The 23,604-nt window shown below is 44.7% G+C and overlaps 1 protein-coding gene and 1 long non-coding RNA gene across 2 annotated transcripts; one reads left to right on the top strand and one right to left on the bottom strand.

Moving 5' to 3' along the window:
* Positions 1–9,238: 9,238 nt before the first annotated feature.
* Positions 9,239–13,698, bottom strand: LOC125637619 (uncharacterized). The gene is made up of 2 exons (XR_012668947.1): positions 12,462–13,698; positions 9,239–9,547 (listed from the first exon to the last, which is right to left on the bottom strand). It is a non-coding gene; the product is annotated as an uncharacterized LOC125637619 (long non-coding RNA).
* Positions 13,699–13,872: 174 nt separating this feature from the next.
* On the top strand, positions 13,873–19,003 carry ZFP36L1 (ZFP36 ring finger protein like 1). The gene is made up of 2 exons (XM_048852289.2): positions 13,873–14,086; positions 16,470–19,003. The coding sequence occupies exons 1-2, from the start codon at positions 14,030–14,032 to the stop codon at positions 17,418–17,420; spliced, it is 1,008 nt and encodes a 335-aa protein (XP_048708246.1). The 5' UTR covers positions 13,873–14,029; the 3' UTR covers positions 17,421–19,003.
* Positions 19,004–23,604: the final 4,601 nt, after the last annotated feature.

Raw genomic sequence — 23,604 nt, 5'->3', positions numbered from 1 at the left:
AATAAAGGATTCAGGAGGACTAGTTTGCTCCATTTGAGGTTTTAGTATCCACTGATTACAGGGGCTAGAGGTAAACCAACCACAAGGTCTGATGTGTGCTGCAGTGTATTCATTTATCACAGATGCCAGTCTTCATGGCAGAGTTCAGTTTGCTTTCCCTGTAAAGCCCATTCACCAGCTCAATCTAGTCTCCAAAAATTCAGCATTTCTATTTTGTGTCAGTGTCTACCGGACGCACAAAAATATAGTGAAGTCTGGCAGCATTTGGATTATAGCAGACTAAATTACTTATAAAAAGAACAGGAGGACTTGTGGCACCTTAGAGACTCACATATTTATTTGAGCATAAGCTTTGCATCCGATGAAGTGAGCTGTAGCTCATAAAAGCTCATGCTCAAATAAATTGGTTAGTCTCTAAGGTGCCACAAGTACTCCTTTTCTTTTTGCGAATACAGACTAACACAACTGCTACTCTGAAACCTAAATTACTTATATATTTCTCTCTCTTTCTTATTACAGGGGTCTTATCTTACAATATGCTGCAGTGCATATTGTTTCTCTATAGTACTGTTCAGACTCTATGGCATTCAGATACGATTTTAACGGGCACAGTCTAAATGCCGATGGTAGAGATCTGAGAGCACTGAGTTAGACATTGTTAGCACAGTAATTGTATTAGGGAATGTGGCAATTACAGTAATCCAATCAGTAAATCTCACACCAGCTGGAACAATACTGAGAGACAGAATGTTAACCAGAACACCCGCTTTACCTTCAACTTCCCGCCCTCTTCCCCCCCCAAAACGATGCCTCTGAAGCTTTATCTTCCCCTTGGACAGTTTAAAGTTGGATAATAAAAAGGAACATCCAGACGGCACTATTAATTATATTTATTGTTTTAGATGCTTCTGTCATTGTGCTTCTCCCTTAAACTAAGAAGTACTAGACTTCTATACCTCCCCTCACCATCCTAGTCATCTTTGACTTAAGCCTATGCAGCTCTATTCTGTTGTGTTTGTTTTCTCTGGGCCTTCTCTGTTTCTACTATGTCCTTTCTGAGACCAAGTGACATACAATAAGTGACTATGTACCACTAGTTTATACCATGTTATAATATTTTCCATATTGATCTTTAGCTCCTTCTTAGTTCAAGCTTACTATCTTATCCCTTTTACTAACCACTCTTGAGTAAATGCATCCGATGAAGTGAGCTGTAGCTCACGAAAGCTTATGGTCAGATAAATTTGTTAGTCTCTAAGGTGCCACAAGTCCTCCTGTTCTTTTTGCGAATACAGACTAACATGGCTGCTACTCTGAATCTTGAGTAAATGGTTTCATTGCCCTGTGGACACGATGACACCTATATCCTTCTCTTGAGAAGTTAACCACTAATTTGGAGCATGCAGGTGTGTATGAGTGGTTTAGATGATTTCTTCCAAAATGTATTATCTTGCATTTGCCTATGTTGAACTTTATCTAGCATCCTGGAGTCCAATCTCCTAGTTTTGTTAGGATTTTCTAGTGTCCCACAATCCTCACTAGCCTTGACTAATTTGCAGCTGCAGTAAATAATTTAGCATTGTCAGCAAATTTTGCTGCCTTGTTACTTGCCCATTTCCATTACCCATTTCCATTAATATCGTTCAGAATACTATTTTCGTCCTCTTCCCCTGAATTAACCTCTTTCGATGTAGAAATAAACGGCCAGTTTTCCACTTCTTTTCTTCCTCTTTCAGACACAGGTTTTAATCCATGACAAGGCTTCCCCTGTCATCCTCTCGTTACCAAGTTTCTTTATTAGACTCTCAGGAAGATCTTTATCAAGAAGTCTTTTGAAACTACATTTACTGTAGTCCATCCTTGTTCTTGATCAGCTGTTTTAGTAACTTGGAGAAGTCAGCTGATTAGAGAAGCATGATTCAGCCTTGCAAAAAGCTACCAAATCTTACTCATTTCCTTCAGCTGTTTTATGATTTTGCTCAGTTTTTCTCAAAACAAAGGTCAGGGTTAGGAGGTCTATACATTCTGGTATCTGCATTAGCTCCTTTTTGAAGATTGGCACCTTCCAGTTTTCATAACATAGACAATATCAGAGCTAGACATTTTGTAAGGCTACTCACCAAGGGTTTCAGCCTGCACCACTGGAGTCAATGGGAGTTTTGACTTTGATTTCAGGGTGAGTGGGAGCATGTTTGTACAGCATTTCCTCTTGAACATCTGCCATGATGGTGCCTCAACCATTTACCTCAGAAGTCTAGTCTACTGCCCAATTGCTCTTGAGTTTGAGAAAAACTAATTTTTAATCCATGGTTTTAATCCATTTTTATCCATTCTTTAAAAAAAAATCCTTTTTTAAAAAAAATGTAGTTATTTACTAACTTCTTTATAATAGAAAGAGTGCTCTCTAGTCATTGGAGAGGAATGGGGTTCAGGACACCTGGGTTCTTTTCCTTGTTCAGAGAAGGCATGTAGAGTGCTAATTACACCAGTGGATTGAGACACAGGAAGTACGGGCTCTATCTCTGGCTCTGCCCTGGACTTGCTGTGTGGTCAAGAGCAAGTTACTTAATCTCTTTGTGGCTCAGTTTCCCAATCTACCTATAAAATGTTGTTATATAGGGATGTAAGAGATGAGATGATTGGTAAAAGCATTATAGAAGGACCACTGATTATTAAACTTTAATGGCAGGTTTTTCAAAAGTGTTTAATGTTGTCTTAGCTCTTCTCCCATTGGAGTCCATGGCAATTTTACCATTGACTGCTGTGGGAGCAGAGTTAGGTCCATGTTGGATGGTCTGGAAGCTCCATTAGGGTATGTCTTCACTGGCAACACTAGAGTGCTGCCCCTGCAGTGCTTTAATGTGGCTGTGTAGTTGCGGCACCAGCACTGGGAGAAAACCCCCCACCCCCATGAGGGTAGTAGCTACTAGTGCTCGGAGCGCGGCTCCCAGGGCTGGTGCACTGTCTACACGGCCACTTTACAGTGCTGGAACTTGCAGCGCTCAGGAGGGTGTTTTTTCACACCCCGAGCGAGAAAGTTGCAGCGCTGTGAAGTGGCCGTGTAGACGAGGCCTAAATGTATACGTTTAGTATATCGAATGCCTCCCTGAAACCCAGAGTCTTTCCATTATATTCCCTCTACCTAATGAATCAGTAATTATGCTGAAGAAAACTATTATTTCTTTGGCATGACCTATATAAAACCAAATTGTCGTGCACATGGTTGGTCTTATGCCAGGGTTCTGTGCCCTGTGTAATATTGTCTTACCTACGTAACCATTGTTTAAATCTCAGATCAAAACAATCCAAGCCACGTTGTTTGTCAGTTATTAGACATCTTTCTCCCAAATAGTCTCACAGCCTTCATTACCATAACAATAATTATTATTACATAGAGCTTTATTATATGCTTGAGAATAGTTAGCACATTTGCCTTTTCCCACACATTAGTAGCTTCTCCTGACTCTCATGATTCACCGGTGCTTATTTCTCAATGTCCCTTGAGTTCTTTTAAAATTCCCAGCTGCATTTCATCAAGGCTTGCAGATTAATACATTACTAATAGAATTTTTGGTTTGTACTGCAGCAGTGCCCAAAGGCCCTGGGGAGGATTGGGGCCTCATTGGGCTAGGTGATATGCAAACACATAGTAAGACATGGACCCTGCCCCCCAGGAGTTTAATAAATATTTAGTTTAGTCTAGTAATGTGATTTGGAGCCTTTCCAGGCTGACAGTTCAAATCCAGCTCCTGTGACTGAAATTTATTACCATCTGGTGGTTATTTATTGGCTTAAGTGAAATGGGTTGGTGATCTCGAGCACTGTATCATGATCAGTGGAACTGGAGTCAGAGGGCCCATGTTCTGGGTGTGGGGGACCTTTATTGATGGGACACCAGTGGAACAGGGAATGCAGGGAGTTAGGCTGGAAGCAAGCTAGCCATGTGGACAGAGCAGTCCACAGAGTTTCATGAAGTTTTATGTGTTCAACTTAACCTGCATTCATCATCATTCTCTGCTAATGAAAACAAACAGGCTCCCAGTGGATGAGGTTCACATCACAAAACTACCACCACAACTGGCAATAATTTACCTTTGTGGTAAATCTTAACCTGGCCCAGTATTCCAGATGAGGGATTGCCATTGGCTCTTTTGTTATCTGCCCCAGTTCTACTCTCTCTGAACCACTTCTGTGAAACAAACGGAAAGGAAAATCCCTGTATCTACCCAATGGTCAGAGGAGCCAGTGTAGCAGCTCCTCTTACAGCTCCTGATGTAGGAGGTGTGTCAGAAACATGGCTGGAGCATGGTGCACTCCAATAATCCCCAAATGGCATAGATTAACACTCCATCCTGTGAAAAAAAATATGTGATCATGTATTTTAAGATTGCATCAAAATGCACAGGCATGAGGTTCATCAGAAGAGACAAGACTTGAACTTGGCTCCCTGCCCACTGTACCTTCCCCCAGGCTAAAGGGCATTTTGATGGGATGGGCAGGAAAGCAACCTGACTGGCTGGTGCAAACACCTCACTGAGGTTTAGAAGCATATGCAGTGTAATGGGAATGTTCAGAAAATTATGGAACAAGTGCAGAATAAGTTCCATCATGGATATGCAATCCTCCCTCCCCCCTCCCCAGATTATAAATTGGCGAAATCTGGATGGATTTGCAAGCAGGTAGAAAAAGGCAGCACCCTGACCTCTGTGCTACATCCCTGCCAAGTAGCAAAATCCCACTCCAAACCCTGGAGGCACTAGAGTTGTTTCAAACAAATAACAACAAAATACCTAGACAAATATTTAACACTGGCAAAAATTCATTAGCACATTCAACCTCTGGCAAAGAGACCAAGCATGGAAAATTGCACGGGTCAAAATTTGTCAGACACAGTTGGAATTGCACCAATGTAATTGAGCAGATATTGGCACATAGTGACTGAATTGCTTTATATTCCTTCTGGATGGGAGGTTCTATACAAATCTAAATAATTTAGATTTGTATAGAACAACATTCATGGGTTTATAAATCTGGAGTGAGATTTTGGAAAAAAGTCTGGAATTTGTGCTATTTTCTGTGTACTGCACCTTTAAGCTTCTATGAGGCCCTCCATTTTGGAGAGCAGTTTCTGTTCAGATTTGCAGCAGGTACCACTTGCTCTCTCACGGAGACTTTACTGTAGTTCTTTCTTGGGTTGTTGTAGTTTCCATTGATCTAAAATAAAAGCCCTGTACCTGAGAGTCTTTGACTGCCCTTTGTGCACTGAACAAAACAAAGGTAGCTCTAATCAGGCTAGGTTGAAGCTAAACTATTAAAATGGCTTTTCCTTTTCTAACGTGGCTGTTATGCTCTGCACCACAGCCCAGATCAGGGGTAGGAAACCTATGGCACGCGTGCCAAAGGTGGCATGCGAGCTGATTTTCAGTGGCACTCACAATGCCTGGGTCCTGGCCACCGGTCCCGGGAGCTCCGCTGCTGGCCTGGGGTACCAGCCGCCGGCCCCCTGACAGTTGGGGTTCCATCCACCAGCCCCACTCAGCCCGCTGCCGGCCCCGGGTCCTTGCCACCAGTTCCGGGGGCTCCGCTGCCAGCCTGGGGTACCAGCTGCCGGCCCCCTGCCAGCCAGGGTTCCGTCCACCAGCCCCACTCAGCCCCGGGTCCCAGCTACTGGTCCTGGGGGCTCTGCTGCCATCCTGGGGTCCTGGCCGCCGGCCCGGGGCTCTGCAGCCACCCCCAGTTGTGGCTCACTGGCCCCAGCCTGGGGCAGTGAGGGGTGCAGACAGGGGCAAGAGGGGTGCAGCTCAGCACCCCCAGCTTAAAAATTGTTCCAGCGCCACTGGACTGGGGAATTTTTAAGTCCTGATTTGCTGCTTACATCACTATCACGCCACGTGGAACAGCGCACGGCGTCTGATGCTGAGCTTAGAATGTACATGCAAGAACTGGAATCAGAATTTTCTGACAGATTTCAAGATTTCCAGCGATTTGGCCCAATGCTTTCTTTTCTAATTAAACCTGAAAAGTTCAACGAAAGCGACTTGGATTTGTCTGTATTTTAGTGGATGGGTGGTGAAGATTTCGAAATGCAGCTCATTCAGTTAAAAAGCTCAGAATTGTGGGCATCAAAGTTTGGAGATCTGCAGAGTGCACTTGAGAGAGAGACCATGGAGATTATTCTGACCTGCTGGACATCCCTGCCAGTGAAATGTAACTGTTTGAAGAAAATTACGTTTGCAATGCTTTCAGCATTTGGATCCACATACCTGCGTGAACAGGTATTTTCACACATGAAATATGTCCTCTGTCCCTCTCAGAGCTGGTTAACAACTGATCACTCAGAAGCCTGTGTGCAGCTTAAACTATCCAAATACGTGCCAGACATTGGAAAACTCAGCAAGGAAAAGCAAGGGCAACGATCACACTAAACTGATAAGATCTGCATTTTAATTTAATTTTAAATGAAGCTTCTTAAACATTTTAAAAACCTTATTTACTTTACATACAACAATAGTTTAGTTATATATTATAGACTTATAGAGACCTTCTAAAAACGTTAAAATGTATTACTGGCATGCGAAACCTTAACTTAGACGGAATAAATGAAGACTCGGCACACCACTTCTGAAAGGTTGCCGACCCCTGGCCCAGATCCTTGGCTTCAGCCAGTGAGCACAGAGCAAAGCTAATGAAGTGGGGGGTGGGGGGGTGGAAAACTTCTTTTGTGTGCCAGGCCGATCCTCAGGTACAACCTACAGCAGCTTGAAAGTTGATGCTGGCTGCCAGGGTTGATAGTGCGGCTGGGAGTTCATGGGGCATAGGGAAGCTGTGTTGGCTGTGGTGGGAGATAGTGGTGTAGGAGTCATTATGCCAGCTCTATGCCACTAGACTCCCCCTATGTGTGGGTGCTCTAACCCTGGCTAACTAGGCTGGCTCTAGGGCCATAATTCACCAATGGTGCAACATCAATCTGCAGTGGAGAAATTGTTCCCACACCTTCATATGGTTGCACTTTCTTTTACTAAACTGGCCTACTTTCCATGTTGTTATGAATATTAAAAACATTTATATGGCCTAGTTAGCTTGCTAGCATTTTGCAAACAGTGATAAGACATGCTCCCTCCCTTGAAGAGTTTACACTCTAAGCTAGACAGAACAAACACAAGATAAGACACAGGACAATAGTACAAGCAAGTGGGTGGGTGGTAATGGTATTAATGAGAAGAAAGAAGGAATTGTTTTGAAAACGTGGGTTTTGAAGAGCTGAGAGGGTGGCTATGAGGTGAGGATACATGGCCTATTACAGACAAACAGCCTCATTCACTGCAGCCCTGTACCTTGTGCAGTTATGTACACCAGTGCAAAGTGCATGTAAACTGCTACCAAATCAGAATGGTAGTGATTTCTACACCCACTTTGTACTCATGTAAACAGCTACAACAGGATGCAAGACAATGGTGAACTTGGTCTATAGGGGGCAGTATAGTAGAAGGCACACAGCCAGAAAAAAATGAAGGCAAGCATGCTGCAAACAGTGGAAAAGGAAGAGCAGAGATGTAAGACCAAGATGACATCTGGAGCACATTTATTTTACACAGATGGGCAGCAGGGGCTCCTGACAGATTTTAACTCTTTTCTTGTATCATCCACTGTTTTTCCATTGCTGTGCAGTTAGTGCCTGCTCTTCCCTCCCTCCAGCATGTTTGGATCCCTCTTCACAGCTACTTAACAGTGGCAATATATTGGCCACAAGAAAACTAATCATAGAAAACAAACGTAAGTATAGGCTCGGTGTCCTGTTATGTGGAAATATATTAATGGCATTAGTATTGCTACTGGAAATTATAACTTAGGTCCATTAAGTTTCCTTACTCGATAGCCTGCCAAAATGACACCTCTGCATTTTCCACAGCACTATCTTGTCAAGGCCACCAGTGCTAAGTTTGTCACAAGTTACTCAAATATTTTTGATCTTTTCTGCAGAGAGCAAATTCTGTCCTCACCTTCTGCCTTCCCCCGCCCCACACCAACCAGGTTCAAATATCTGAGCTACTAAGAAACTATGAGACCCTCTTGTGACCAGCAAACTCAGATCCTAAAACCCAGAAATGATTAGCAAAGATATCATGTAATTTATCTCATGCTGGATGTTCTTTATGTTATTTACAGGTGTAAAGTCGGGAGGATTAAGAGTTTTTAATATTTGCCTGGTGCTGGATCTTCCAACTCCTGCAAAAATAATGGTGTTGGCAACTTAGGTTTCCTGCTACCGCAAAGTAGACACACTCTCTCTCTCTCTCTCTTTTATAAATGTTTACACACCCAAGCTGCCAGGAATTGCACTCCCGTCGCTTCCTACCACCTCCACGCACTTTCCTGTATCTTTGGGAGTTTGTTTTCTTACCAAGCAGCTGCAAATATACCTTTTTGCTTTTGACCAGAAAGCTAGGCATTTCCCAAGGAGCCAGCAGTGCCCAGCAGAGGGTGTACCTAAAAGCAATGGTTTCCAACTTGGGCCATTCATACTTCCCAATGGATACAGAGAAGTGTTACATATAGAGATCACAAGACCAAAATAACAGACTTTAAAAAAACAAACAACCCTTAAGGACACATTATAAGGGGGAAAAAAAGAAAGAGGCATGCCTGTACTCACCTATCCATGCACAATATTTGTAAAGGCTGCTGAAGAACTGGTACATGGAATGGGGAAAATGTGTAAAAAAGACATTGGGGGTACATGAGACTAAAAGAAATCTACCTTTACCCATTCCCCAAAACACACACAAATAGCACTGTGACCCAGAAGATATTAATACTCCAGTGAACCAGCTGAAACAGATACAGGAAGGTTACTATGCCTGTTTAAACTCAAAAAGAAAAGGAGTACTTGTGGCACCTTAGAGACTAACCAATTTATTTGAGCATATAAATATGCTCAAATAAATTGAACCAATTTGAGCATAAGCTCAAATAAATTGGTTAGTCTCTAAGGTGCCACAAGTACTCCTTTTCTTTTTGTGAATACAGACTAACACGGCTGTTACTCTGAAACCTGTTTAAACTCAGTGTACACTAAAGCATTATGACTGAGAAGCCACATTTATTACACAGGAAACCCCTATTTTCAAGGGCTTATAACCTTCTCAGATGAGAACAGGTGTCTCTGGTAATTTTGGTATTTCTGCAGAAAACCAAATCTCTCCATGGTTGTAAGAATTATAAAATCACAGACTATGCATGATCCAAATCCTGAATCTTTATTTGGTTTAAACTTGGCCCTTAGTCTAACCACTCATTATAGTCACTGGGAGTTAATCAGAGTAAAGACTAAGGATTATTCCTCTATCTTTTAACAATGTACTGAGGCTTGTAGTTCTTGTGGATCCATCTGAGGCAAGCACGTTGAAATAAAGTGTTCTCTGGTTATGAGACCAGTTAGAGATCAGTTTAAATTTCCCTGTGCTGGAGTCTTCGCCACCTGGCCCAAACAATATGACAGTACATGTCCAATTCCAATTTTTCAAACTGTGGTACTCTGCATTGAAATCTGAAAAAAAGTGCACAGAATTGGAAATTAACAGCCATGGGCAATATATGCTGCTCCCCTTGAAGACAATGGTAAAACTCCCATTGATGTCATCATGTCCCATGAAAAGATAAAGGTAATTCAGGAGCGAGGTTACCAGACTTGGTGGAGCCGTTGATATGCCAACTTTAACTATTAGGGATTATTAGGAGGAGACCTACTGGAGGAGGTGGGGGAGTAATTATCCCATATCTGCTTAATGCGGGGTTTCTCATCCTTTCCTCTGAAGCATCTTGTACTGACCACTATCAGACACAGGATACTAGACTACAGGGACCATAGGTCTGATCCACTCTGGCAATTTCCATGTTCCTCTATGTGTATGTGGACTGGATAAGACTCATCTCCCCCTCTTTTTAAAACCATGTCACTGGGTGAGCTTGGCCAATAAGGAGTGAAGGGAGGCCCAGTCAACCAGTTGGCCTGTACCTGAATCTGATGATGAAGGCTTATGTGATGGCACTCAAGAAGCAGCACCTACAAAAGAGGCCTACAGATGGCTGCAGAAGAGGCTCAACAAATTTGGCAGCCTTACTGCTGACCCCCAAGTCCATTTGCACCATCCAAGCTGCAAAGTAGGTGCACTGCACTAAAGAGCTACTGTACAAACCCCAGAGTACATGACATTACATTCAGATAAACCCACCCATGTGTTTACTCAAGTGTGTGGTGGCTAGAAATGGTTTTTTCTTTCTTTTAAAAAAACAAACGTCGCAATTAAACTCAGTGCAAAAATGTGACTGTAATGTTATATTTGAGAATGGACCTGTCTGATTTTTCAGCCCCCAGAGAGGCGTGCATAGGTGCACACAAAAATTCCCATTCTGTGCATGCATGTGGCAAAAGTCTGGCTTATATTTATCCAGGCACGTGCTCAAAGGAGGGATTTGCTTGTGTACAAATCCAGACATACCTCGTGGCTGAAAGTCAGGCTCTTACAGCCTAAATCCAGATTCCATCAAAATTCTCACTGGACAGCAGTATGACCAGCATTTGACCCTAAATGCAAAGAGGTTTTGAAACAGAAAGCTACAGTTCCCATAGTAAGTGTATGTGTATCCTATTGCATACATTTAATATAAGGCACAAAATATGTGCAACAATATTAAACATAACATACATACAATTTGGTGAGTTGATTGATATGGGGCATGTAACAGAGAGTCCAATCCTGCATTCCTTGTGCAACCAAAACTCACATTCAAATCCACGTGGGTTGGGTGTGCAAGGAATGCAGGATTGTGCCCACTGTGGCACAGACTCCACTCTCGTTCTGAGACCTTTGAGTAATCAGAGTACAGGAGATCAGATTCAATGAAAAAGCCAGGCTCCAAGCAAGTCAGTCATGAAATAGTTATCTGTACTGGCTTCCTCATTTGGACTTGGTAACCCTTGGAAAGTCCCTGGAATGATGTTTCCAACCTAACAATTAAAAAAGGTTTAATTATAGAGAGGCTCAGAGCTCTGGGAACAAGCACCATCCACAGAGCCAGTAAACAACTGCAGAAAATAACATGTTCAAGCTGCTCTCTCTGCTGGTTGCTTTTCAATTCTGGCAAAAAACTAAACAAAAATGTATCTAGAAAGAGAAGGAAAATGAGTGGAACTAGGGTTCTATCCTTAAATAAAGAATAAAAAAGGAAATATGGAAGGGACAGACTCTGTGGGTGTTTGCTCTCGATTCGTTATTTTGGCTGTTCTTGGATATCGAAGGAGGGGAAAGTCAGGAAGACAAGTTTAAAGCCCAGTTCCTGAGACTGAAGCAAACAGAAGAGGAAGTGGGAACAGGGATCGTTTGTTTTAAATGCGCTCTTAGCTGGGCTTGCATTCTGGACTCTGCAGTTAGGGTTTCAGTTCTCCTTGGAAGTCTGGGCTATGTGAGGAAGCAGAATATTCAGTACAATCGTGAGATGCATTTTAAGAAGGAGTTTATAGTTCAAGTCTCAGTCTGGATGGATTAATAACAAGGGGCCAAATCCCACAGGCCTTCCTCTGGCAATACTCTCACTCCCGCTAACTTCAGTCAAAGTTTTGCCCGAGTAAGGACTGCAGGGTTTGACCCAACAAGTTTCACATTTAAGGAGCCCCACATTAGAAGCCTTGAAACAAGCTTGTTACAAAGAAACCACTCCCCCCTCCTTCCATCAATATCAGTATACATAATTCTTTGTGTACTAAAATCTGGAACAGATTATTTGCTAAGAAACTTTACTCCTCCCCACACCCCCAAGCTTTATTATTTCAAATTGCTAAAAAGTGCCCTTTGGGGACTGGGGGAAGAATGGAGAGCAAAGGCAGAAATTAGCGAACACCACTTTAAGAACTAAACACATTTTAATTATTTAAATTAATATGGATGTGAGTTATTTCCTTTAGCAGAGCCTGCCAGGTTTCAATCAAAATTGGAAAAAGGCCGTAAGACTAAGGGGGTGGGAGATGTGAATCAACTTGAAGACAGTCAGCCTCCAAAAATGCAAAGACAGCAGCAATGTTAAAAATGGATTCAATCAATTTAAATCAAAGTAGACAAATCCAAGCCAGCCCAAACTGGAAATAATTCTTTATAGTTGTGAAATGCAACGCACAGCTCAGCTGCAGCCCTTAAAGCTTTAAGGAGTAAAGTCTAAAGTTTGTGTGCGCTCTGATATTTTATTTTACATTGATTAAATAAATTCCTGTTAAAATTTGTCAGGAGGAGGAGAGCCAGCCGATTCATACTCTAATTTTGCCTTTCTAAAGAAACGTGCTTATAATTAGGTGACCTAATTATATTGCAATGGAAAATGCACTAAACACACACATTGTTTCATAACAGATCGAGGAGTTAAAAGTGTTGTGGAATAAACATCTGAGGGCTGGAGTGGGTGACACTTACTGTAAAAAGGACGAGGAGGTGATAAAGGACACATGGAAATATGTAGGAAAGAAATTAAGAGTTTAATATTTCCACTTCAGTCTAGTCTTCCATTTCAGAACTTCAGAGGGGCAGAGGGGAAACTGATCAGCTTTTGCAAACGTGTTGCTTTCCTGATGCAAATAGCAGATAAACAAGTTTATGGGTTGTTTTTTTTAGTCAGTCTGTCATGTTTCAATCCATGTGCCCCGCTCCTTTGTCATCCCGCCAAAAGAAGAAAAAAATTAATAACAAGAGTGAAATGAAACCTGGATGGACTGAAAAACCATCTGTTCCATTCAAAGAGGAGAAGGGCGGGGAGCACAGAATGCAACGGGTACTCATGCAGAAAGCGCACCCCGTGCAAACACACCAAATAGTACTCCAGCTTTCGATCGAGCAAAGGGGGGAAATCGAGAGGGCCTCTTGTTTTTTGTCAGTGTCACTTGCTATCTGATCGCCTTCGCAGACACCATCTTAAATAAAAATCTGCGAACGTGTTGGTCAGGCAGAAGAAAAGCTAAGCAGATAAAAACTGGGCCCCTGTTTTCCTGATGAAATAGATCTCCTTGGGGAAAAAAAATCTCCAACACGTAAGCATGCAACTGGTGTCCAGCAGAGAGGAAAAAGCTTCAATCGAAAAAAGCAAACGTTACGACCTAGCTCACAGAATCAATATCATGCAAACAAACACGAACAGTCCTTCCTCTTTAGTTTCACGGTAATTACAGCTGGGAGAAATTTCGGAAAATGAGTCTCTGCAAAGATCAGTTTTGTTTTGTTTTTCTGCTACCCCCGACCAGACCACAACTACGCACCTACTCTTGCGCGCACACCCTGCCTGCCTTTACAAACAGCTGAAGTTGCCGTTTCTTTCCTGCACACGAGAAGGAAAGCGGGGAAACTACCTGGGGGGCGGGGGATCTGGGCACTCGCAGAGCCTGCTGCAAAGACACAGCTCTCGCCTGGGCCGTTTTGCAAAAGTTCAGTGCAAGCTGAGCTGGGGGGAAGCAGCCCAAAGTGGGTGCAGCGAGTGATGTCACCACCCATTGCATAATTCCAGCACTCACAAAGGAGCGCGGGCCCTTCCCCCTCCTTCTAATCACAACCAAGTTGCACATGCACGTCGGGGGGGGGAGCTTTGAAAAACTTTCCTCCTCGTACCCAGAGCCCAGCGCAGGCTCCGAACGGGCTTTGCCTCCCCTCCCCCTCCCGCTCCCTCCTCTTGAAAGTTTTCTCGGGCCCGGCCGGCGGGGTGAGTCAAGCGCGCTGTCAATCATCTCCCTCCTCCTCCTCCTTCCCCGGCTGGCAATGAGCCGCGAGCTCCTCCCCGGGCCGGGCCGGGAGCTTGCAAACTTTATAAATTGAGTTTAGGCAGCGCGGCGGGGGAAAGCGAGCGGCCGGCCGGAGGCAGAGCGCGGCGTGGCGTGGCGGCGGAGCAGGGGGGGAAGGACGCGGAGCAGGGCGCTGGAGGCTGTGCCTGACTTCCCACCCTGTGATCCCTTGCGCCGGGCTCGTGCTGCTCTGCCGCCCTCCGGCCATCGCCCACCATGTCCACGGCGCTGGTGTCCCCGACCATCTTCGACCTGAGCGAAGTTCTGTGCAAGGTAAAGCCGGGGCTCGCCTGGGCGGCGCTGACCGGGCCCCTCGGCCCGGCTCGCTTTAGGGAACGGAGCTTGGGTGGGTCCTTGTTTTTCGTTCTGGAGCGAAGTTCGGTGCCTGCTTGGACTGGGACTAAACTTGGTCGCCAGCCCTCCCTGGCGCTCGCCTCGTGCGGCGAGGGGCGGCTGTGCTGCCTCGACGATCGTCAGTCAGTTGCGGCTTGCCGTAAACATCCCTCTGCTCGTCTCCCTCCTGAGCTGTGGCTGGCTTGTTTCACCTCTCTCTTGCCCGCCGGGGGCTGGCTTTCCTGCCGCTCCTTGCCCCTAGGAAGGACCGAGCCCAGCCAAGCGACCTCGCTAAATGTTTTGAGCGCCTTTTCGGGGCTGCGGGTTTGTTGGTTGGTTTGTTTTTTTGCAAATAGCCTTCTGGAGCCCAGTGAAGTTGTAAAGAGAACTCGTGAATGTGGCCAAACTGTTTGTGAGTTGTTCCCTTTTTCACTGTCTCCTCTTTCTTTCTCTCCCCCCCCCCCCCCCCCAACCTCTGGGAGGGTGGCCTTTCTAATGTGTTAATCGCTGACTTTCGCGGAGATGTCTGGTTTTAATGATTTCGGGTATGAAATCCCAAGAATCCAAGGAGTCCTGTTCAACTTGTTCAGGACGTTTCCCTTCTCCCTGAGTTCTGTGCTTTTCAAGTGGGAGGATTCGAAAAGCATTGGAAACGGAAACCTTCCTTTCTGTGGCTGCATGTGCCTGTGCCTGGCTTTATAGAGCTGTTTGACGTGGGGAGTTGGTAGAAGGAATCTTACCGTGTTGGAAAGCTTTTTCTTCCGAGTTGTTGCTCGGCCACTTTTAATTGCTCAAGTGTTAGGCTGCTGTAACACGCCTGGTCTTGTTGCTATGATTTTCCCAAGTTAGTTCTGCTTCTGCTCCTACAGCTGCAAATTTACTTTAGGGGCCAAACTATTTGGTGGTGAGGTTCCTTTAATAACCTTTGCAGGCCAGTGTGCTGCACTCACAGCTGCTTCCATTCACTCAATGCAGTTTTACTTTTCTTATTTTCCTCCTCCCCTCCAGATCAGCTTTGTTCCTTCCCGCCCCCCTGTGGATTTATCCTTTGTTTAGCGAAATTCTGTCTACAGACACTTTTTCTTAGTTTCTAATAGAGCTGGTTTTAAAAGGGAAACAAAAGCAGAGTTCTCTACCCCCAACATGCTGATAGTCAAGAAAGTACTTTTCCTCCTACTCCTGAGACTTTTCCTTGTTTTGAAAGGATCAGTGTAGAATGATTACAAATAGAAATTCTAGACTGACTCAGTTTTGTCTCTTTACTTTCTTGAGAGTTGACAATGAAGCTGCACTACTAAAACAGGGCTATGAGCATGAACAAGGGCTGTGCCTCCCCCTTTTAAAAAAAAACAACAACCTGTTTAATCTGGACAGGTGAAGAGCTTTAAAAAGCTCTGCTTTTCAAAGTAACTGTGACTGTAGCAAACCTGTGTAACTTTTCTCCCCAAACGAGTGTTTTTAATATTTAAAACAGAGTTTGCAGATGAAGTAACTGGTTCCTGATCCCTTCCAGACTTTCCTTGCAGCCCAAAGGCTAATTGCAAAGGAATCCTCTTGTGGTTAGGGGTGAAGACTGGCCTGGATCAGATGAAATGCTATTGCTGTGCTGGAAGAGCAAGAGAAATGGGATTAATTTAGATCAGTAATTAATGCATTTCCAAAAAGTCTCATGCCCCCACCAGTTTCTCACACATACGCCCTGTTCCTGAAGTAGGACTGTCCCAGATAATGCTTCTGTACTTTTCTATAGTACAGAAAATTTACAATTCTCAAAGGTTTCTACAGTAGTCTCGGACACTAGAGGGGTCTATGAACAGGATGGAATAATTCAAAAAAGGAAGTACTGGTTCTTGGGTATGGAAGGGGTCCTGAACCTGGGGGAGATGTGGCTGTGGGACTGGAGGTGGAGCAGGGTGGGCAGTTGCTTGCGGCAGGGGAGGACTGTGTAACTTAGGAAGGAAGAATAGTGGGTTTGGCTCTTGTAGGCAGCACTAGGTGTGGGTAGGTGGGGCACCCAAGTTATTGCCTAGGGCGGGGGAGGTTATATGTATTGCAGGGTCACTGTGTGGGTAGGTGGGGCACCTGGTCCTTGCCTAGGGCAAGGGGATGCCATGTAACAGGATGATTTGCTGTCCTACAAGGTGGGATATTAGAAGCAGGGTTATTTTGCAGAGAGATGTGGCTGGTGAAGATAGAGGCTAGGTTTGATATGATGGGGCTGGATGTGATCAGGTCATTGACTGATGCGTTGCATTGGGAATAGGCTGCAGGGGGGAGCTGGAGCAGGCTGGGTGACTGACTGTCTCTTGCTTTCTCTCTGCAGAGTAACAAGATGTTGAACTACAGCCCTTCAGGTGTTGGAGGGTGTCTGTTGGATAGGAAGGCAGTGGGCACCCCAGCTGGCGGGGGTTTCCCCAGGAGGCACTCGGTCACCTTGCCCAACTCCAAGTTTCACCAGAACCAGCTCCTAAGCAGCCTCAAGGGGGAGCCGGCCCCTGTGCTGGGTCCCAGGGAAAGCCGTTTTCGGGACCGCTCCTTCTCCGAAGGTGGCGAGCGCCTGCTACAGCAGAAGCAGCCCGGGGGACAAATCAACTCGAGCCGCTACAAGACAGAGCTGTGCCGCCCCTTCGAGGAGAACGGTGCCTGCAAATACGGTGACAAGTGCCAGTTTGCCCACGGCATCCATGAGCTGCGGAGCCTAACCCGCCACCCCAAGTACAAGACGGAGCTGTGTCGCACTTTCCACACCATCGGCTTCTGCCCTTATGGGCCTCGTTGTCACTTCATCCACAATGCCGAGGAGCGCCGTGCTGTGGCTGGGGGCCGGGACCCCACCATCGCTGACAGACCCCGCCTCCAACACAGCTTCAGCTTTGCTGGCTTCCCCAGTGCCGCTGCCAATGGGCTGCTGGACAGCCCCACTTCAGTCACCCCACCACCCATGCTGAGCGCTGATGACCTTCTGGGCTCGCCCACCTTGCCAGATTGTGCCAGCAACCCCTTCACTTTCTCCAGCCAGGAGCTGGCCACTCTCTTTGCCCCCAGCATAGGGGTGCAGGTGTCCAGTGGGGGTTCACCCACTGCTTTCCTCTTCAGGCCCATGTCTGAGTCCCCCAACATGTTTGACTCACCCCCCAGTCCTCAGGACTCCCTCTCTGATCAGGAAGGCTATCTGAGCAGCTCCAGCAGCAGCCACAGTGGCTCAGATTCACCCATCCTGGATAACTCGAGACGTCTTCCCATCTTCAGCAGACTCTCCATCTCTGATGACTAAACTGGGGTTTCCTCTTGCCCTCCTCCCACCTTTATTACAATGTTAAGCTGAACCCCCCTCCTTAATGCCCCCCAATCTAAGGGTTAGATGTTAACATAAAGGCTGTCCACTTGCCTGTAGCTGACTCACTGGCTTACACCTTAAGTGCCAAATTACAGTAAAAAGCAATAACCGTTTACAAAATTAGTGCCTTTGAACATTTTCACTGTGACTGTATTACCTCTCTGGCTGCAGAGGGCACCAGCAGCCTCCTTAAAGCTCTGTGCACTTCCAGATGTGCAGGGAATATCCAGAACCAACTGCTCCCTCCACTGGCCACAATAATGCATTGTTCCTTCTCCCCTCCCTTCCCATTGGCCAGTTTCTGCTAGACTTATGGCATGTGGACAGCACTTAACATCCAACCCTTTTCCCCTTTAAAGACTAATCTTGCCTGGGTCTGCTCAGGTCTGCAGGAAGAAAAGCTGAGAGTGGACAAAGATTGTAACATGAGTGGAACTTGTGATTGGGGGAAAAAGCCAGATGGACTATGAAAGACTTGATTTTGGTGCTAAAAGTTCCCCATGTATACATGTGACATCTTTACAAACAATAAATAAAACTAGAGGGGGTGGGCAAATGGAATTCATTCCACACACGCAAGTTCCGTGTATTCCAAGTTCCAGTAGACATAGCTTTAATGGTTTTGCTCTAGAGTACATTAGATCTATCTTAGAGCACTCACGCCAAGCTTTTTATTATTTTTTTCTGGGTTTTTAATTTTGTATAACTTTTCAGAAATTGGAGAGCAAATTTTGCTTGTCACTGCACAACAATATAAAAAAAGCTTATTTAACTTATCAAAACGTATTTATTGCCGAAACCTATGCTTTTTGTTAATTTTGTTCATATTTATCGGGATGATGAATCCATAGAATATATTCTTTTATGTTTAAATTATGATCTTCCATATTAATCTTAAGATTGTGAAGTGTCTTTTTTCCTTTTTTCCCCCCACAGTTTAATATATTATACTACAATGACATTTTTGTAACTTTACACTTTTTTGGTTATTTTATTTTAAAAAATGAAAAATTAATTTAAAAAAATGCAAAAACTGTGTTTGGATTATTTATTTTAGAATTTCCCCTCTTTTTTTTGTGTTGGACTGCAAATTGAGTTAATGTGTGCTCCTTTGCCTTTTCTCTTCCTCCTCCTCTTCCTCCTTCCCCTCCCCCCTAGGTCATACACACCTGGGCTTTAGAATGTATGTGTATAAGCTCTGTTGTGAGACAGTATGGAAGGAAGACATTTTACTTCCTTTTTTTTGATAGCTTCTTAAAGGAGACAAAAGCCTTTGGCTTAAAGTGCCTATTTGAAGACATTCCAAATGCAGTTTGTCTTTGCCTTTCTGTATTCCAAGTTTGGAGTTTTCCTTGTTGAGGTGAACGGGACTGGCACAAAGAAAACAATGAATGTAATTTTTTCCCCCTGTTACTGTTCACTACATTGCTTTTTTTCCCTCTTTGAGTTTATTTAAAAGAATCTCTTTTGTAACGACTGTTTGCAGTTTAAATCAATAAACCCCAAGTTTTTTCAAGAAACTGACAGTGAAATTGGTTTTTCTTGCAAAAACAAGATGCTGTTTTTTTAAGATAGCCACTTAAATATAGAATACTTGCTCCTCCTAACCCACAGTCTGCACAGGGGGCTTTGATACACCATCTCTCCTTCTCTGAGATGAGAATATGCTGATCAACTTAAACAAGTAAATGTGTGTAGTTCCTTGAAGACTCATGCAGTGGCTTATTCGATCAGGCTTTGTTGATCTTCATGTTTACACTGGGTTCTTCCTCTTGTCTTAACTTTCAAAGTCACTCAGGCTTTTCCCACAAACTTCCTCTCCTCATATTTGTATCTGGATCTCCTGGCCTGGCTTCCACTCCTGCTCTAAGGGATGGACCTTTCTTGCACCAGGAGAGTATGAGCTATGTTTTGAACTAGACTCTCTGGTAAACTGAAGTTTCTGATTAAATTATTCTAATTACTTTAAGATTTCAGTTTGTACATAGTAACTGTGTTCTAGTTAGGCTTTTAGAGGGACTACATATTTTACAAGGTGAAAACACCAATTAAAAGCAGTTGAGTCAAAATGCATAAATAAATCTCATCCCAAATCATAGCCGAACCCTCACCTACTCCTTCAATGCAAAATTTTACTGGCACTCACAGGGACTGCTGAAAGCATATAGTCTTGGGGCGCTTTCTCCCTAGTGATGCTTACAGTGTAACTCTTGTACTCAGACTTGCTTGAGGCTCCTCTACCCATCTGAACATGTTTCAGCATCTTCCCAAGTTGTTGGGGGTGGGAAAACCTACAAAAACATCCATGCTCTCTCTTGCCCCATATCAAGGAAGTTCAGGAGAAAATCTTTCCATACTTACTGTAGAAGAACATCTTCCTAACACAAAACCTGCAGGACACCTCAGGGCCTATACTAAACTTCCACCTGTGATATTGGAGGCCCTTTGGACCTAGCATTTCTGTTTCTGCCAAACTGCACTGTATAGGGGCAATTTAAGAGGTAAAGGTGGAGTGGGAGGTGGCTGGTTGAGAGATGGGTTACATTGGATCATGTAAAAGCCATATGGAATTTTATCCAGCAGAACTTCACCTAACTGGTATGCAGTACACACTGCCCATGAGGGAAGAGCTCCAGGCCCAGCCACCATTCTACTAATGTTTGACAAATGTCCTTCAAACATACTGCACAGGCTGCAGCGATCTTCTGCTTTATGTTTGCACATTCTCAGTTATGCAAAACTATTCAAGCCTGAAAGACTGGTATCTACCATAAGGTGCTTTGCAGCAGTAATTGCTTAACTGTCTCCCCTGAATGTTTAATGGCGGTTTGGTTTAAAAAAAGATAAATGCTTTGAGCGGCAAAGGATCCTTTGGCATATTCCAGGGTGTGAGCATGGAGCTGGAAGCTGCTCACCATTCTGCAGAGTTCTTTGAATGAATGTGCTTTGCCCTGTTAATAATTGATGAAGGAAATAGCTGTGCTACTTGCATGCTGCTTGCTGAGGAATAATTAGGATGCTGTGCTTTAAAAGCAGACCTTTGGGTGTAGTACTTGAGCGGCTCCCCTCGCTGTGCAGGGCCCTAGTGTGCCAGCCTTTGGAAACAGGCCACCATTTGTCTTTGGATGGTTCTGTCTTGATGACACACCTTTGACAGTTGGTTTTTATGGGGGTGTTTTGCAATAGTTAATTAGACTAAACTTGAGCCCTGGGTGGACAGGGGAGGGGAAGGAAACACTCTGTAACCTCTCGGAGCAGGCCACACTGCACATTTATTTTGTATGACCTCTTTTTAATAATGGGAGGCTCCTGGTCTCTGACACCAGTTACTTTGAGTTAGCTGCTATGCTATAGCCAGGCCTATCTTAATGGTGCTGCTATTCTCCTGGAAGTGGATGAAGCTCAGTTATCCATATTGATCCTTCTAGATAGCAGCTGACAAATCTAAAACTGTTAAATCATGAGATGAGGGTGATGTGTCATCAATGTTAGGAAGATGAAATTGAGTCACCAAGTGGCTTCATTGCTCCTTTTCTGAGAAGTGCTGGAGGATAGTCTTGGGCAATTGCTCATCTGATCTAAAGGGCCTTGTCTAGTATTGTTGCCTCTCTTCAATTACTATATGCAGTTGTCAAGGTGGGTAATGAAGTATGGGCAATAGTGTCTTCAGTATGCTAATAGCCCACTCAATCTCTTCTGACTTGGTCAGTGTCCTAACATGCAGACTGACGCATGGATGAGAGCCAGCTGCCCCAGACTCAGGACAGCTAAGATGAAGAATGCTTACAGGTTGAGGGGAAACAAACTTAGATGGCAGAACCTACCTCAGCAACCCATATTGGTGGGGTTTGCCTGCTGTTCGCTTCTAAGGTTCTCCACCCAGGGCTTTTGGTGGTCCTGAGGTCGCTACTTGAAGTTTAAGTAGCTGTTCAAAAGACTGCTGCTTGCCGTCTCTGCTTGACAAGATTGCATCCATTTCTTTCAGCCCCAGGCCTCACTTGTTCCCTACCTCTGTTGCCTTGAGGTTACTGTCTATAATGTGCTCAACCTTCAAACCATCCCAGAAATTGCAGCTAGTTAGAATAAAGCAGCTTGCTGAGCAGTGATACTTCTCTCCATGCTCTGCATTGGCTACCTGATGTCTGGCGTGTTAAGGGCAGATTTTGATCTGCAAAGTTCTACATGGTTTAGGCCCAACCTGTTTGAGTGACTGCCTCTCCCCCTCTGTGATGGTATAGCAGTTGTAATAGCTGAGGAACTCTAGCTTGTAGTTAGAATCATAGAATATCAGGGTTGGAAGGGACCCCAGAAGGTCATCTAGTCCAACCCCCTGCTCGAAGCAGGACCAATTCCCAGTTAAATCATCCCAGCCAGGGCTTTGTCAAGCCTGACCTTAAAAACCTCTAAGGAAGGAGATTCTACCACCTCCCTAGGTAACGCATTCCAGTGTTTCACCACCCTCATAGTGAAAAAGTTTTTCCTAATATCCAATCTAAACCTCCCCCACTGCAACTTGAGACCATTACTCCTCGTTCTGTCATCTGCTACCATTGAGAACAGTCTAGATCCATCCTCTTTGGAACCCCCTTTCAGGTAGTTGAAAGCAGCTATCAAATCCCCCCTCATTCTTCTCTTCTTCAGGCTAAACAATCCCAGCTCCCTCAGCCTCTCCTCATAAGTCATGTGTTCTAGACCCCTAATCATTTTTGTTGCTCTTCGCTGGACTCTCTCCAATTTATCCACATCCTTCTTGTAGTGTGGGGCCCAAAACTGGACACAGTACTCCAGATGAGGCCTCACCAATGTCGAATAGAGGGGAACGATCACGTCCCTCGATCTGCTCGCTATGCCCCTACTTATACATCCCAAAATGCCATTGGCCTTCTTGGCAACAAGGGCACACTGCTGACTCATATCCAGCTTCTCGTCCACTGTCACCCCTAGGTCCTTTTCCGCAGAACTGCTGCCTAGCCATTCGGCCCCTAGTCTGTAGCGGTGCATTGGATTCTTCCGTCCTAAGTGCAGGACCCTGCACTTATCCTTATTGAACCTCATCAGATTTCTTTTGGCCCAGTCCTCCAATTTGTCTAGGTCCTTCTGTATCCTATCCCTCCCCTCCAGCGTATCTACCACTCCTCCCAGTTTAGTATCATCCGCAAATTTGCTGAGATTGCAATCTACACCATCCTCCAGATCATTTATGAAGATATTGAACAAAACCAGCCCCAGGACTTGGAATAAACAAGATGGAGCTCTGAAATGCTTTCCTCTCCCCATACTGAGGCATCTTGGTGTGACAGACACCAAATCCAACCTCTCTGGCAAAACATGCAAAGTGACTCACCTATTTGCCCGACCTCCTCTGGACGTGAGGCATGCAGAGTGAGGTGGGTTCTTCACGGGGGTGGGAAACCGGTCTCTCTGCTGTCTATTTTTTGATGTGCTGGGTTTAGTCTGTTTTAAATAGATGTAATGTGCCTGGAATATGAAAGGGGAGTGATAAAGCAAAACAGGTTTAAAAACAGCATCCTGCAAACTCTTGCGTTTCTCTCTTCTGCTTCTATTTTGCTCTGTCAGTGCAGTATAGTTAAGAGATGAATAAAAGGAAAACTGTCTCCAGCTGTGATTTAAGAACTCTGAGTAAAACAGGAAGGTTGTTACAAGCTCCTCAAGCACCTGGACTCTCTGTCTGTACAGTGCCTACCCCAATGGGACCCTGGTCTATGACGGGGCCTCTAGCTGCTACCACAATATAAACAGAGAATGAAATGAGCTGCCCAGGTAAGGCTGTCTTAGAAAGCAGAATGCGCATGTGCAAAAGGACATGTAGGAGGTTGCTGCTAAATGATGTGGGTGGGTAGAGCAGATCCATACAACACTTTATAAACAGAGGTTGGAGCAGGGATCGGGCCTTCTTGTGTTCACACAGTACTAACTTTCCGTTGCTGTTGCGGGTGCTACAAGCAGCAATGAACTGGCTCTCCAGAAATGCCTCAAGAACGGGTGGAGTGTTGTGAAGAGGATCTGGGGGTGGGAAGAATACCAGGAGCCTTTGAATCTGAGTCTGGAGAGCAGGGGCTTGGGGAACCTATAGAGAGAGGAGCTGCAACAGTGAGAGAAG

This window comes from Caretta caretta, chromosome 6, assembly GCF_965140235.1.
Source record: "Caretta caretta isolate rCarCar2 chromosome 6, rCarCar1.hap1, whole genome shotgun sequence".
Classification (NCBI taxonomy): domain Eukaryota; kingdom Metazoa; phylum Chordata; order Testudines; family Cheloniidae; genus Caretta; species Caretta caretta.
Note: the sequence above shows the minus strand (reverse complement) of the source record. Positions and strands in the feature narration are given on the sequence as shown.